This window comes from Dictyostelium purpureum, assembly GCF_000190715.1.
Source record: "Dictyostelium purpureum unplaced genomic scaffold DICPUscaffold_145, whole genome shotgun sequence".
Classification (NCBI taxonomy): domain Eukaryota; phylum Evosea; class Eumycetozoa; order Dictyosteliales; family Dictyosteliaceae; genus Dictyostelium; species Dictyostelium purpureum.
The window spans coordinates 8,862-25,595 of NW_003519482.1; the positions used below are offsets into that span (position 1 = coordinate 8,862).

At 24.1% G+C, this 16,734-nt stretch overlaps 5 protein-coding genes across 5 annotated transcripts in view; 3 read left to right on the forward strand and 2 right to left on the reverse strand.

Moving 5' to 3' along the window:
- The window catches only part of DICPUDRAFT_79512 (uncharacterized protein), a gene marked incomplete at both ends in the record, with an annotated part of 1,898 nt that extends 1,584 nt beyond the window's left edge, over positions 1 to 314 (reverse strand). The window contains one exon of the mRNA XM_003288692.1: positions 309 to 314. Coding sequence (XP_003288740.1) covers positions 309 to 314 — 6 coding nt within the window. The remainder of the gene's footprint in view (positions 1 to 308) is intronic.
- Positions 315 to 525: 211 nt separating this feature from the next.
- On the forward strand, positions 526 to 3,096 carry DICPUDRAFT_79513 (uncharacterized protein; the record flags this gene model as incomplete). The annotated part of the gene is made up of 4 exons (XM_003288681.1): positions 526 to 1,556; positions 1,632 to 2,383; positions 2,448 to 2,770; positions 2,839 to 3,096. 4 exons carry the CDS (start codon positions 526 to 528, stop codon positions 3,094 to 3,096), a joined length of 2,364 nt encoding a protein of 787 aa, XP_003288729.1.
- Positions 3,097 to 4,272: 1,176 nt separating this feature from the next.
- Positions 4,273 to 4,836, reverse strand: DICPUDRAFT_79514 (uncharacterized protein; the record flags this gene model as incomplete). Its single annotated transcript, XM_003288693.1, has 2 exons — positions 4,273 to 4,567; positions 4,790 to 4,836. 2 exons carry the CDS (start codon positions 4,834 to 4,836, stop codon positions 4,273 to 4,275), a joined length of 342 nt encoding a protein of 113 aa, XP_003288741.1.
- A 472-nt stretch (positions 4,837 to 5,308) lies between these two features.
- DICPUDRAFT_94722 (lysine-tRNA ligase) lies at positions 5,309 to 14,533 on the forward strand (the record flags this gene model as incomplete). The annotated part of the gene is made up of 2 exons (XM_003288682.1): positions 5,309 to 5,478; positions 12,928 to 14,533. 2 exons carry the CDS (start codon positions 5,309 to 5,311, stop codon positions 14,531 to 14,533), a joined length of 1,776 nt encoding a protein of 591 aa, XP_003288730.1.
- Positions 14,534 to 14,836: 303 nt separating this feature from the next.
- DICPUDRAFT_34522 (uncharacterized protein) lies at positions 14,837 to 16,522 on the forward strand (the record flags this gene model as incomplete). Its single annotated transcript, XM_003288683.1, has 4 exons — positions 14,837 to 15,075; positions 15,145 to 15,918; positions 15,994 to 16,100; positions 16,185 to 16,522. The coding sequence occupies 4 exons, from the start codon at positions 14,837 to 14,839 to the stop codon at positions 16,520 to 16,522; spliced, it is 1,458 nt and encodes a 485-aa protein (XP_003288731.1).
- Positions 16,523 to 16,734: the final 212 nt, after the last annotated feature.

A 16,734-nucleotide genomic window follows, 5' to 3' on the forward strand; every position in this document is an offset into this window, starting at 1 on the left:
TTTTTTAAATTAATAATTTAAATTGGTTTAAAAAAAAAAAAAAAAAAATTAAGAATATTTATATTACACTTTTATTTTAAACCACATATTTTAATTTTATTTGCATTTCTTTTATTTATTTGGGGGAATTAAAGTCATTTTCCCAAAAAAACCCTTAAAAATTAAAAAAAAATTTAAAAAAATTTTTAAAATTTAGTTGTTACTTAATTTTTTATTTTTTTAATTTTTTTTTTTTTTTTCTTTTTCGTTTTTTAAATAATCAATTTGCATGCGTTATAAATAAAAAAATTACAATTTATTAAAAGTACACGCATAATATTTTCTTTATTATATTTATTTAAATATATATATATATTGACATTATTATTTGCTTTTTTTATTTTTTTTATATTTTTTTTTTATTTTTCCAATTATTTCTATTTTTTTTATTTTTTTATTTTTTTTTTATTTTTTTATTTGAACACCACCACACAATAAAAAAATAAAAAAATAAATCATTTATTACTATAAAAAAAGCAATTAATAATGATAACATTTTTTGGACATTCAGACCACTCTACTCCAAATGTATCACCTATATCATCCCCTATAATGCCTATACAATACAACGATTCATTAGTTCCTGAATCAGTTGTACCAATTTCAGAACCTAACGATGAAGGAACTATAAATTCATCAACCTCACCAGAATTAACAACACCAAACCCACAAAGAAGAAGCAGACATATGGGAACCTATAGGACTGGCCAAAAAGGAAATGATAGCGAAAGAATTAATAATAATAGCAATAAAGATAAGAGTAAAAGTAATAGTAATAGTAATAATAGTAATAATAGTAATAATAGTAATAATAGTAATAATAGTAATAATAGTATAAATTATAATATGAATAATAGAAATGATATAGATAATATTAATAGCCCAAAATATATGAATATTAATAGTGTCAACAATAATGACAATAATATAGGTAATAATACTAATAGTATAAATAATAAAGATAATAAAGATAATAATAATAATAATACGAACAATATGAATAACGATATGGGTAACAATAGTGCGAATATTTTAGCAAATCCAATAGGGTCATTATATTGTAATAGTTCTAATTACCATATAGTAATTAATAAAGATGCTTTTTCAAATATATTTTCACCATTCAATACTCCAAAGAAAGATGATAATAGTATTAATAACAACACAGAATCACCATTCTCAACACCAAATAAAAATTTTCCTGAAAGCAATCTTGTAAATAATTATATTCCAAATCCAAACTTTTATCAAACGCAACAAAGTGAAACAAACAATAATACCAATAATATAGTTAACAATAATAATAATAATAATAATAATAGTAATTGTAATAATAATGTTAATAAAAACCATTCAGCATCCTCCAGTACATCGTCAATGAAAAGATTGGCAGAAACAGATTTAATGGGTTCAAATAAAAAAAAGAAGGTTGATAATTTTGGTATTTTTTATTATATAAACCCAAAGTTTGGTCCTCTAGCTTTTAAAATTCAAACAAAAACTTTTTCAATTGGAAGGTAACTACTTATATTTTCATCCCAATAATATAGATTTCAATAACTAATTATTTTAATAAAAATTTTTTATAACAGTAAAAAAAACAATAATATCCCAATTATACCAGACCATATTAAAAAAACTTATGCATATGTAACGGTCGAATCAAAGAGGGTTTACATAAACAACTATAATCAATCACAAGTTAAGGTTAATTGTAAAGAATTAACAACCGAAACTGAATTGGTAGATGGTGATATTATAAATATAAAAGAAATTTTTTTTACTTTTAAAACAAAACCATATTTAGATAAGGATAAAGAAAGAGAAAACTCACCAATTATAGAGGAGTTAAGTAACAATGACCATTGCAACGATGAAAAAGAATATAATAATAATAGCAATAGCAATAATAATAGCAATAGCAATAATAATAGCAATAGCAATAATAATAGCGATAGCAATAATAATAGCAATAATAATAGCAATAATAATAGCAATAATAATAGCAATAGCAATAATAATGCACAATCAAATACCAAAGCAAAAGAATACAACCCAAAGAAGCCAGAGTTTGAAGCTAAGAAAAGAAAGGAAATTAATTCAAGATCAAGAGGAACATCGATACCAACCAAATCATCAAAAATTAAAACTATCTCAAAAAACCCATCGAAATTAAAATCAACTAAACAAAGAAAACAATTGGATGAGCAAATAGAAAAAGAAGTACCAAAAATAACTTTATCCAATAAAACCCTACAACCCAATAAAAACAATCAAATTACCCCTTATAACTTTAATACAAAGACATTTAGTGTATCAGAATTTTTCCAAACTCAGGATAGAGGTAATTATAATGTTTAATAAAACAATAGGACCATAAATTTTTTTCTAACATATTTTAATTACAGAGAATGTCACACAGTTTATCAGAAATAGCCATGGTCGTTTAGAAGCTGAACTAAATATAAATACAAATTATTTAATTATTCCAAACAACTTTATTTTTCCAACTTATAAATTCAAAACCTATAAAGCTAGAGCAAAGATTGTTAAAGAAAATTCACTTTATGATGGCAGTTTAACAGAAGAAAAGCTCCAAAATCAACTCTTTGGAAAAAAAAAATATAGTGTGTACCCATCAAAAATTGAATTATCTAATAATGAAGATATGAAGAAAAGAATTGAAGAAAATGATCTAATTAAAAAAACTTTAGGATATAATGTTCGTGCTGTAAGTTTTAGATCCATTTATTAACTGTGTTAATGAAAAGTACTAATTGGTTCTTTTTTTTTTAATAGAGCGATTTTAGAGACGATATATTCCATGAACTTTGTCATTTATCAAAATTCTCAACCATCGAATACGATTCCCGTTTAGATAAAAAAAAAGTACATTATGTCGTATGTTTAATTCAACCTCCCTCGGGTTTGTTTGATTCAACAAAATATGAAACCTTGGTTACACTGGATTGGTTTTTTGATTGTTTAAAACAAAAAGAACTCGTTGACCATAAAGAAAAACCGAACTTGTACACCTATCAACACATATTAAATTAAAGTTTAAAAAAAAAAAAATTAAATTAAATTAAATTGGTTTATAATGTAACAGTTATTTAAATTAAATTTATTTAGTTTATAAATAAAGTGTATATAAATGTATTATTAATATTAATAAAGTATTATAATATAAATTAAAAAGAGTGTATTTGTTCAAAAACTTTTTTTTTACTCAATTTATATGGTTTTTTTTTTTAGAAAATTAATTATATCTTTAAAAAAAAGTAGTTGTTGTTTATACTTTTAAGGGCTCTCCTTTTATTTTATTTTTTTATAATGACACGGCATATATATGTATTTCACACATTCATCATTATAGCAAAATTGGAAGACCCAAATTCACTTGGTTTTTTTGCAAACGAAAAGAAAATGTTGTCAATTATAATGTGAAGAGATATGGAAAAATATGAAATTAACCCAGAACAAGCAGAAGAATGGAAAAAACAAGGTGATAGTGAATCGAGAAATATATTGGCAAAAAAGAATTTTTTACCTTTAATGATTTCGGAATTTGAAACTTAACAAAGCAAATCAATTCAAAATGTATATTCCGGTGCAACTACCGATAATCCAGTCTATTATACTCAAAAAGATATAATATTGGAACTAAGAATAAGAAGGAGCGATCACTATACAAACCTTGAGAAAAATCGTAAAGAAAGAAAAGATGTTGCAGATTTAATAAAAAAATGATGAAGATGAAGAACTATAAAACAAATTATTTACACTCACTTATTTCGAAAAGGTGGAATATGACAGAAAAGGACTATATGTATCTAAGACTTACCTCGCTCCAATCAAGTAAATTCGACATTGATCATTTTAAAGATAATAGAAAATTATTCAAAAGAAAATGAAAAAATAAAAAATGAAATTATAAATCAAATAGAAAAATATAATGAAGCAATTAAAAACATTGGTAATGGTGAAAATTCATAAGTAATGTCGGTAGAAAATGAAAATGCTACACATCGAAATAATATATCGAAAGAAAATAAAATAAATAAATTTAAAATAAAAAATATAAAACTTTATTTTAATTATTTTTTAAAAAGATGAATGAGTTTTAGATATCATTTACCTCTGTGTTCTTGTTTTCTTTTTCTTTTTCTTCACTTTGGGTTACATCTGTTCTTTTTCTTATATCTGGAAAGTTTAAGTCCAATAAATTTAAATTTACTTTACTTTAAATAAATCTTGAATATTTTCATTATCAATTAAATTATCATCTCCTCTGTAATAGTTCAAAACATCACCAAGATGAAAATTGGGAATAGTTCCATTTTCTGAAATTTTAAGTGATTTGTAAATATTTAAAATAGTTTGTTCTCTTGCAATATTTCGCTCTAATGCTTTTATAAAATCTTGGAGGCATTCTTTTGTGCATTTTTCACCAAAATAATGATCAAAAAAAAGTTCATATATTTTAATTCTGAAAATATCATGACTATGTTTTGGTTTGTCCGTTTCACTAATATTATTAAAAATATACTAAAAATATACTAAAATAAAAAAAGAATATACTAAATTAATAAATAAAAAAAAAAAATAAAATAAAAATTAAAAAAAAAAAACAATGGTGGTAAATACAAAATATTTAAATAAAAAAAATTAAAATTTAAAAAACAATGGTGGTAAATACAAAATAAAAATAAAAATGATGATTCTTAATGAATACAAGTTGGGCTGCTACCTCAATTCCATTAGATAAATATGTATTTTATACCAAAGTACACCCATTATTAATCAAATATAGTAAATTATAAATATAACAAAAATAAAAATCAATAATATTATTTTAACTCAAGTTTATTTATATTTTATTTTAAATTAAAAGGGTGAATTGAATAAAATAAAAATATGGTAATTTTATAATAAAAATAAAGTAATTTTATAATAACCTTATATTCAGTTTTTATTATTTTAACTTAAACTTATTTATAATTTTTTTTTTTTTATAGAGTATTAAAAAAAAAAATTAAAATTAAAAAAAAATTAATAATAATTATTATTAATAATTATAATAATTTTAAAAAAAAAAAAATTTAATAAATATATTGCATATCTTTATAATTTTATTTTTATACATCTTTATATTTTAATCATCTTTTATAATTATCATTAATTTATATATATCACACATTTTATAATTTTTATAATTTATTACACTTATTTTACAAACATATTTTATTTTTAATTTTATTTTATAAAAATGAAATTAACACCAGAAAAAATCATCAAGTTATTAGAGTATGCCAGAGGCGAAAATAAATCATTTTTTAATGAAGGTATTAGAACGGCAAAGAAAATGATAAAAAAATTAGAATTTACCAATTACCAATACCCACACTGCATACAAGTTGGGCACGGTAACGTCAATTCGTGTGTGATTCTGAAAACTTGCTGAGACTGGGTTTCGAACCCGGAGCGGTAACTTGATATGCATCATCTGAGGATAGTGATGAAGACAATAGAAATTAAGAACTACCGAAATCTCCGGGAAGATATTTCTTATATCGAAGAAAAAAGATTATTGCAAGAGGCGAGATTCGAACTCGCGAACCGACAGGATGAGATCTTAAGTCACACGGATTTAACCAGGCTTTCCTACCCTTGCTTTTTATATTAAATGTGTAATGAAACAGTATCAACATCTTTAAGGTGATTTTTATAATTAACAATCCTAAAATAGCAATAATTAATTTTATAATAATATTCTTAAAATAGTAATAATTAGTTTTATAATAATATCTCTTAAAATAGTAATAATTAGTTTTATAATAAATAACTCTTAAAATAGTAATAATCTTCCATAAATAATATATTTAGTTGAAAATGTCACATGTTTAACATATATATACATTCATGTCAACTTGTTTATGACACTATAAATACTCCAGTAATAATTCTTTATTAAACATTATTATCATCTTCTAACTTCTAATAATAATAACAATTAATAATATAATAACTAAAATACTTAAATAAAGGTTTCTTTACTATATTTCTTTATTAACTTAATAGGGGGGTCATTTCATTACATTTGGCGACAGCTCGACAGAACCTAAAGGAATTAAAAGGGAAGGGATAAATATAGAAATAATAATTAGAGATATAAAAATAAAAAATAAAATTATAAAAAAAAAAAGTTAATAAAATTAAATTTAAATTTTTACAAACACACACCCCAGTTTAAAAGTATATAATAGAATAAATATTTAAGAAATAATATAGTTTTGTGTTTTCTCGAGTTATAGTTTTATAAAATCTATAAAAAAAAAAATTTAATAAAATAAAATTAAAATAATGTTTAAAAACACAACAGTTAATAAAGATAGTAAACCTTTAAAAAATAATAGTAGTGAAAGTAGTAGCAGTAGTGATAAAATAACGCCAACAAATAATTTAAGTAATAATGATAATAATCCATCAGGTTCAAATATTAATACATCAGGTTTAGGAAGAAGTGATGAATTTAAAGAATATTTGTTAAAAGAGATAGCTATTCTCAAATTAGAAAACGATAGATATAGAAATCAAAGTTTTGGGTATGAAAGAAAGAGAAAACCATTGTCAGAAGATGCAAAATTTGTAGGAGGTTTTTCAATGGGTTTTGAAAAAACATGGGATTTATTCGAATTCCAATTTAGATATCATTTTGGTCCACGTTTTGATAATTCAGATTTAATTTCAAGTTTAAAAGGTGACGCATTAATTTATTTACAAAGAACAGATCCAAATGGAAATAAGACTGCAGAAGAGAATTTAGTACAGTTAAGAAAACATTATCAAGATCTCCCTACTACATTATTACTTAAATTTAGTGAATTTACCAGGACGGGCAAATTCGAATCATTAGAACGTTTATTATTAGTCTTCGATACAGTTCGTACGAGAGCAAAATTATCAGATGATGCTGCAATAGTCACTCTTAAGACAGCCCTGGGTATGAATTTCTCAAAAGCTTTAATGGTAGATATTTCAGATGTAGAAGGTTATACATCATTTCAGAAATTTAGTGAAAAAATCGTTCGTCTCGAAAAGAATTATCAATTAACAATGGGTAAATCTCTTTATTTACGCCAAGATGAAATTCAAGGTGTATTTGGTGCCAGTGTTTCAAGTTCAGGATTAACTCCAGTAGTCAGTAATGAAGTAACAGTAATAGATGTCAATAGAAATAGTGGGGTTAAATGTTTTAATTGTGGTAATCCAAATCATTTAGCTAGAGAATGTAGAGAAAAGTATAATAATAGTAATAGAAGAGATAATTATCAGTCAAAGTATAACAATTATAATAATTATTCAAAATTCAATAGAAATAATCAGACAAAATATAATAATTATAATAGATTCAGTAATAATAGATCAAATAACAATAACTATAGATCAAATAATGGTAACAATAGAAATGATTCAAAAAATAATTACAAAAGAAATAACACAAGTAATAATTCATCAACTCTTAGTAGTGTTAATAATATAAGTAAAAAGGATAACATATGTGCAAATCTTATGTTTAATGGCATTCCAGTCAGAGTTTTAATAGATACAGGTGCAAGTATTTCATGTATGAGACAGTCATTAGTTGAAAAGTTGCATATTCCAGTTCGTTCAAGTATAAAGAAAGTTACAAGTGCAAGCAATCATTCAATGGCATCTCAAGGTGAAGCCGTATGCCAAGTCAGAATGAGAAATAAAATAAAATCATATATTAATTTCGAAATTTTTAAAGATCAAGACATTTCAGCCTCTTGTATTCTGGGTTTAGATGCTTTAAGATCTCTCAAATTAGATCCAATAGTTACAAAAATGAAATTATATTCATTTAAGCATAATCAATATGTCCCAATGTATTCTTATACAGAACAATCAGTTCAAGCAATTGCAAAGACTCCAGCAAGTAATAAATCAAGTGAGAATGCTACATTCAATCAAGACTTATTTGACTCACTTATTATTCCACCAGATCAAATTTATAGTGTAAATCGTTTACACATCGAACCAACAGTCTTACATTTTGAGCCAGTTCAAGAACCATCATTAAATAAAGTCGACTCATCATTGGTAAATAATAAATTATTTAATAATCAATCTTCAAAAACAAATAATAATATTCAATCACATTCAAAAGATAGCAATAATAATAATATTCAAACATCATCAGCTCATATTAATAATAGTATTAAGGATAATCAACAATCACCATTAGATAATAATAATAATAATCATGATGATAATAACAAAAGTAAAAATAATAATAATAAAGTCGAAGATATTGTCAAATTTAATAAATATAGTATAGAATTATTAGAAAAGATCGATTTTAGTCCACAGCCATATCAAAAAGAAATAGTAACACCACCAAGACCAGATATAGATTTTAAAGTAGCGCAAGATAGTTCAATTATTTTAACACCTCAACAAGCAAAATTCGTTCAATTAAAGAAAAATTATTCAGAGATTATTCCAGAAAAGTTAAAGAAAGAAAGTCTAGCAAAAGAAATATTTCATAGTATCCCATTCATAGACGGTACAGAAGAATCAAAACTTCATCAAGCACCATATCCAGTTTCAGCTGTTATTAATTATCATTTAATAGGTGACATCCGTAAGAAAAATAAAGTAACGAAGAAGATGGGTACTCAAAGGTTAAAACAAAGCAAAGTTAGAACAAAATTAGTTAATAGGGTTATATTTTCAGCCATAGATTTATTCAAAGATTATTACCAAATTCCAATTAGTAAAAAAGACATGTATAAAACAGCCAGTGTCACTTATCGAAGTTTTTATGTTCATTTGGTGAAGCCATTCAGTCTATGTAATGCTCCAGCTCTTTTTAAAGGGGGAGATATGTAATGAAACAGTATCAACATCTTTAAGGTGATTTTTATAATTAACAATCCTAAAATAGCAATAATTAATTTTATAATAATATTCTTAAAATAGTAATAATTAGTTTTATAATAATATCTCTTAAAATAGTAATAATTAGTTTTATAATAAATAACTCTTAAAATAGTAATAATCTTCCATAAATAATATATTTAGTTGAAAATGTCACATGTTTAACATATATATACATTCATGTCAACTTGTTTATGACACTATAAATACTCCAGTAATAATTCTTTATTAAACATTATTATCATCTTCTAACTTCTAATAATAATAACAATTAATAATATAATAACTAAAATACTTAAATAAAGGTTTCTTTACTATATTTCTTTATTAACTTAATAGGGGGTCAATTCATTACAAATGTAATAAAGTGCACTATCCACAACTAAGGCGTGAGGTGACCAACTTGGCAAAAGGGAAATTTCTTAATTTATACTAATTATTTATATTAACTAAAATACTTAAATAAAGGTTTCTAAACAATATTTCTATTATACCTATATTTCTTTATTATATAGTTCATTTAACTCCGAGTGGAGCTCTAACTGTAACCGTCTTTCAGATAGAGGTTATTGAACATTGTATTTATATTTAAAAAAAACATTTATTATATTAAAATATAATAATATATTTACAAAAAAGAAAATAAAATCATCACCGGGAAGATAAAATGAATAAGCAAAATAAATATCGTTTTTACACATCCTTGGAAGTTGTTGGACAAGATTATTCCCCAACCTAAAAATTTAATTGCTCACTCCATATTCGCATTATAACTCACCGACCAATTTGGTCTTTAATGAAGATATTATTTGGTAGCGCAATAATTTTTACAAATTGAAACTATTTTCAAAAAAAAAATTTATATTGAGCATATAAACTTTTATTTTATGGGAAAAACTAAACAATACTAGTTAGTTTTTAATTAAAAATTATATTAAAAAAAAAAAAGTGTGTGGTGGATTATAATTTAATTTTTATTATTTATTAATTTTTTTATTTTTTTTTTTTTTTAAAAAAATTTTTTTTTTTTTTTTTTTTTTTTTTCAATCATTCTTTATAATTTTAAAAAAATAACAGAAACAAATAATAATACTTAAAAAAAAAAAAACTTATTAAAGGTGGATATTATAGGGATGAGCCATTAAAAGCAACACGAGCTTACCTCTAATCGGGTTAGAAATTAGAAGAGATTATTGGACAGTGATTGGTATGAAAAATATAAAAGCTTTAGAAACTGCCCAAAACTAAAATTTAGACCTCATGGTAAGTAAAACATCAAAAGAGATATCCCCAGTAAAAGCTATTATAGATAAGTTTAATGAAGTAAATAAGAAGCCATTGGAGAAACCAATAAACAAATTAGCAACATTAAAACCACGAGGAACGTCTTACTACGAAAACTTGTCGAGATTAACCAAACCAACGCTCACTCCAAGGAAACTTTTTAAAATTAATAAAAATTTCAAAAACACAAAAACTATTAAAAAACCTTACAATTTAAATAAACATTTTATATTTATTAAACTAAAAAATATGGAAAATTAAACCATTTAAATGTTAAAATATTTATTTTATTTCTTTTTTTTTTAAAAAATATAAACTAATTTGATAAAAGAGGATATATATTTTGCTTTAAAGTTATTTTAAATTCGATTTTAAACTCATCACTATTTAACCAGCCATTCTCCTTGTTAATTTTTTTAAAATCTAATATATTGGGCCACCCTAAACCATTTTGATCTAATTCTAAATTAAAAAACTATTAGTAATTTTTTATTTTTTTTGTTAAAAAATAATACTTTACTTTTTATAAAATATTTAACAATACTATTATTTAAACTATTATGATTTATAATCCTGAACCAAAATTTAATTGTAATAGGATTGCCATTTACTTCTCTGATAAAAAATGAAAATGAACCAAGATTATAAGGAGTCATATTAAAATAAAACAACATTTCGAATCTATAGTTCCCAATTTTTATGATAGGAGATTTAAAAAACTCCCCAATATTTAAATTTATTGATGAAAAGTTTGATATTATCCATTCACTTGAAATCTTTTTGTCAAACTGCACTTGATTTATATCTGATATTGCCATTTCCATTTCCTCAAATCTTTTTAAAAGGTCTAAATATTTTTTATTTGATTCCTTTAAATCATTTTGAAGACTTCCAACCAAGTCATTTAAAAAGGCTCCGTGGTTAATTTTTTCCAAATGTGACGATAATTCTGACCTTTTAAACTGAGCAGGACATCCACCATCTTTATATTTGCATTGGACTATAGTATTACAACAAATATTCTCTATATGATCCAATAGATCACCTCTTTTCAATCGGATTGGACATTGTGGGCATTTGATAAATATACTAAGACAACTTAAATAGTGACCTCTAATTGATGATAAAAGTACCTTTTCATTACAGTATTTACAAGCTGACATTACATACTGGCAATCTTGGTGAGATTTTATCTGATTTAACCTAAGAACCTTACTACACCCTTCGTTGCTGCACTTTATAAACCTATGTCTACAATCTGCCAAATGAGACTCTAATTGATCTACCTTTATAATATCTTTACAACCACCCTTGCAGTCTTTTAATAATTTTATATTTCCATCATCTGAATAATCGATAATATTTTTAAATAAATAGGGGCAATATACTTTTTTATCTAAAAACATAGTTTCAAAAAAACGGCATCTTGATAGCTCCCCAATTGAATTCACTGGAACTCTGCATGTCATACAAGATTTATTGGTCTCTAATGATTTAACCCAACAACCAGAACAAAAATAATGACCTTTATTATAAATTAATATCTTTAAATTTATCTAGTTGTTTATGATTAAATAAAATAAATATATACCTTCTCGACACTGTAATATTTCTTTTCTAAATAATGATTCGCAGCATATTAGACAAGTATATTTATCGCAATCTTTATTATTATCTTTATTGTCTATTAATAAATCGTTTATTCTATATTTAATATTTATTACCTCCATGTTATAATAACTATTGAAATAAACTGATATTATTACTACTATCCATTTTATATTAAAAAATATTTTTAAAATTATTTATTAAATTAAACTACAAATTGAAAAAAAATAATATGATTTTCAAAGTACCCCGAAATTATTTGTAAATTAATATTCTATACAATAACCCTCATGTTTTGAAATACAATTAAAAAAAATAATGGGGGTAAAAATTTTTACCACTGTTTAAAAAAAAATGATAAATATATACATTTATCTTTAATATAATTATAAAAAAATAAAATAATAAAATAATAAATAAAATAATAAATAAATAAAAATAAAAACCTAAATAATTAACAATTATTTAATCCTTTTAAAAAAACAAAAAAAGCTAAAATTTTAATTTATTTATTTATTTTTTTTTTTTTTTTTTTTTTTTTTTAAAGCTTAATGCTTGTATTTAAAGAATAAATCTATTTGTTACAAAAGCAATAGTAATAAAAAATAAAATTTTATTTAGTGTAATTCATTTTGTACATTTACAACGATCTTCAACTGCGACACCAGCGAGAGCTGATTCGATATGTTGACCACAACCTAAAAATAATAATTTAAAAATAAATGAAAAAAAGTTTATAAGTATTAGATTACATATAATAAGATATTATTAAATAACATACCAGCCCAAGTTGGTTTTGAACATTTTGAACAATCGACTCTTTTGCACATTTTGTATTAAATAAAATTTATATTATAAAAATAAAAAAATAAAGTAATAAAATTAATTTGTTTTTAACGAAATGAAATAAAAAAACAAATAATCAAACAGTTAAAATAGATTGAAGGAATTTAGATTTTAAATGTATAAATAAAATATTAATTTTTTTTTTTTTTTTTAATTTTTAAAATTTTTTATTTTTAAATAATATAGAGCTGCTAAAAAGAATGATGAAGAAGATTTCGATCCATCAATGTATAAAGAAAACCGTACTAAACAATTAAATGATTCAAATCTTGGTGTTAACCCATGGCCACATAAATTTAATGTATCACATTCATTACCAAAATTTGTTGAAGAATTTTCAAGTATTCAAAAAGATGATGCACCATCAACTCAAGTTGTTTCAATTGCAGGTCGTGTTTTAAGTAAAAGAGCTGCTGGTTCAGGTTTAGTTTTCTATGATCTCAGTGGTGAATTCAATAAAGTTCAAGTTTTAGTTAACAAACGTTTATATGCTTCAGGTGAAGACGAATACACTAAAGTCAATGGTCTCCTTAGACGTGGTGATATCATTGGTGCTATTGGTACTGCTGGTCGTTCAAAGACTGGTGAATTATCATTATTTGCCACTGAAGTCATCCTCTTATCACCATGTTTACACATGCTTCCAAAACCAAATAATCAATTAGTCGATTTAGAAACTCGTTTCCGTCAACGTTATTTAGATATGATTTGTAATGAAAGCGTTAAAAAGAACTTTATCATTCGTAGCAAAGTTATTCAAGGTGTAAGAAAATATTTAGATAACCTCAATTTCGTCGAAGTTGAAACTCCAATGATGAATATGATTGCTGGTGGTGCCGCTGCTAAACCATTCACCACCCATCACAATGCTCTCAATTTAGATTTATTCATGAGAATTGCTCCAGAACTTTACCTCAAACAATTAGTAGTCGGTGGTATGGATCGTGTTTATGAAATCGGTAAACAATTTAGAAATGAAGATATTGATCACACTCACAACCCAGAATTCACAACTTGTGAATACTATATGGCTTACGCTGATTACAACGATATCATGAGAATGACCGAAGAATTAATCCAAGGTATTGTTATGGATATCCACAATACCCTCAAAATTAAATATCAACCAGATGGTCCAACTGGTAAAGAAATCGAAATCGATTTCTCTGGTCCATGGAGAAAGATTGATATGATTCCAGAATTAGAAAAAATCATTGGTACTATCCCAACTCCATACACCTCAGAAGAAACTCGTACTTTCTTAGCCAATGCCTGTAAAGTACATAAAGTTGAATGCTCAGCTCCACAAACCACTGCTCGTCTTCTTGATAAACTTGTCGGTGAATTTTTAGAATCACAATGTATCAATCCAACCTTTATTATTAATCATCCAGAAATTATGAGTCCATTATCAAAATACCACAGAACTACTCCAGGTTTAACTGAACGTTTCGAACTCTTTGTTAATACTCGTGAACTTTGTAACGCTTACACCGAATTAAACAATCCATTCGTTCAACGTGATCGTTTCGAAGAACAAGCTAAAGCTAAAGCTCAAGGTGATGATGAAGCTTGTGGTATTGATGAAGTTTTCGTTACCTCATTAGAATATGGTTTACCACCAACTGGTGGTTTCGGTCTTGGTATTGATCGTTTCGTTATGTTAATGTCAAATACTTACAATATTAAAGAAGTTATTTTATTCCCAGCTATGAAACCTATTAGAAATGAAGTTAAACCAGAAGATGGTCAACAACCACAACAACCACAACCAACTCCACAATCAAATTAAAAAAAAAATTAATAAAAAAAGGAAATTATTATTATAAAAAAAATATATATATCAATGTTTTTATTTCACAGATTACTAAAATATTTTTTTTCAAAATTTATTTAATTTTATCTCTTTCTTTATAATTTTTCTATATTTAAATAAAATACATCATAGCTTTATCACTTTTTTTTCAGATATTTTTTTAGGGGGTTTATTTCCCCAATTTTTTTTTTTTATTTTTTTTAAAAAAAGATATTTTCAAAATTTTTTTTTTTTTTAACTATTTTTTTCTTTTATTTTTACAAACGATATGTAATAAAAATGAAATTATTATTGGTATTAATCTTATTAATTAGTTTTGTTGTTATTTTTATAAATTGTTCTCAAACACCAGAAACAACCGATATTAATGATGAAAGTTATCAAGAGAAATATAACAAATTAAAGGAGGCATTGAAAAATAGAAAAAAACATTATAAAATTGATCAAGTTTTATCTAATCATACTTTAATTAGAGATGCTTTAAATGCCAGAGGATATTCAGAGGTTAAAAAATCTAGGTAAGTAATTCTTTATTATATAATAGACGTAATTGTAAACATATTAATATAATATTACTAAATAATTAGATCCTCAAATTTAAAATGGAGTTGGAGTTGGGATATGTTAAATCCATCATCACCAAACCTAATTGTTAATCATTTCCCAAATCATAATGAAATTGGATCAAAAAAAGGTTTAACAACAAATCTAAATAATTTATATCATAGAGATCAATCACTTAACAGCCATATATCTACAATTTTCCCAAGATCATATGATCTTTCAAATTTACAACAAAAAGAATCATTTATTAGGGATTTTAACAGGGGTAATTCAAAATTAATTGGTATTAGTAATCAAGATTTGTTAATTTCAGAGAATAATAACTATATGATAAATGAAATTCAAGAAGAAGAAAAAGATAATGATCCTAATTTAACAGTTTATCCACAACAAAAACATATAGATGGTAATAAAAATATTTGGATAGTTAAACCATCATCACAAGCAAGAGGTGTTGGTATTCAAATCTTTACTAATTTAACCCAGTTATTAGAATATACCAAGCAAGGAAATGATGAATATATTGCACAGAAATATGTAGAGTTACCATATACCATCAAAAACACAAAGTTTGATATAAGACAGTTCGTTTTAGTAAAAAGTTTAAACCCACTGGTTATTTTCAAATTAAAAGAATGCTATTTAAGATTTTGTTCAGTCGAATACTCCACAGACAACCTAAATGATAGATTTGTTCATCTTAGCAACTTTCAAGTTCAAAAAGAATTTTTAAAGGATAATAAAACTCCATTTCCAGAGAATCAATGGTCATTAGATTTATTTAAAAACCATTTAATGTAACTATAAATATTACAGTATATTGTTGTTTTTAAAATAATTTATTAATTAATTTTATTTTTATTTATTTTTAGGGAGGAGAATAATGGTAAAGATATTTGGAGGGAAAGTTTAGATGAAAAAATAAAAAAATTAATTATTACTACAATTAAAAGTTGGCCTAATAATTCACAGAATAAAGGTATTTTTAATATTTTATAGTTTTTTATTTTTTTTTATTTTAATTTTTTATTTAGATTTCTAATTTTTTTTTTTTTTTAAATAGGTTCATTTGAATTATTAGGATTTGATATTTTACTAAGCAAAGACTTGGAGCCACTATTATTGGAGGTTAATACTAATCCAGGGTTACATCTTTTAACAGAAAACGTAAAAATACATCATAAAATTGCAATAGAAGATCTTTTCAAAGTGGTTCTTGATAATGCAGATAAATGGGAAAAAGATAATAACCAATATTGGATTAATGATTTATCGAAAGAAGAAAAAATTGAACATTTTGGACAATGGGAACCAATTTATATTGGGGACTATGACCCATCAGTTAAACCATTCGAAATTGTAAAAATGCAGTCTATTAAAAAAGTTAATAAAGAAAATTAGTAAATGATAGTTATAAAGTTTCTTTTTTTACAGACTGATAATATTTGTAGTATTTAAAAATTGTGTGAAAATTAAAATAAAACAATATTAATAAATTTACTTTAAAAAAAGTTTATTTTCACTTATTTTTATTCATTTATATTATTTTTAAAGTCATATTGCAAAGACATATCTATTATGAATCTCAGGAAACTTTAATAAAATTTAAAAAA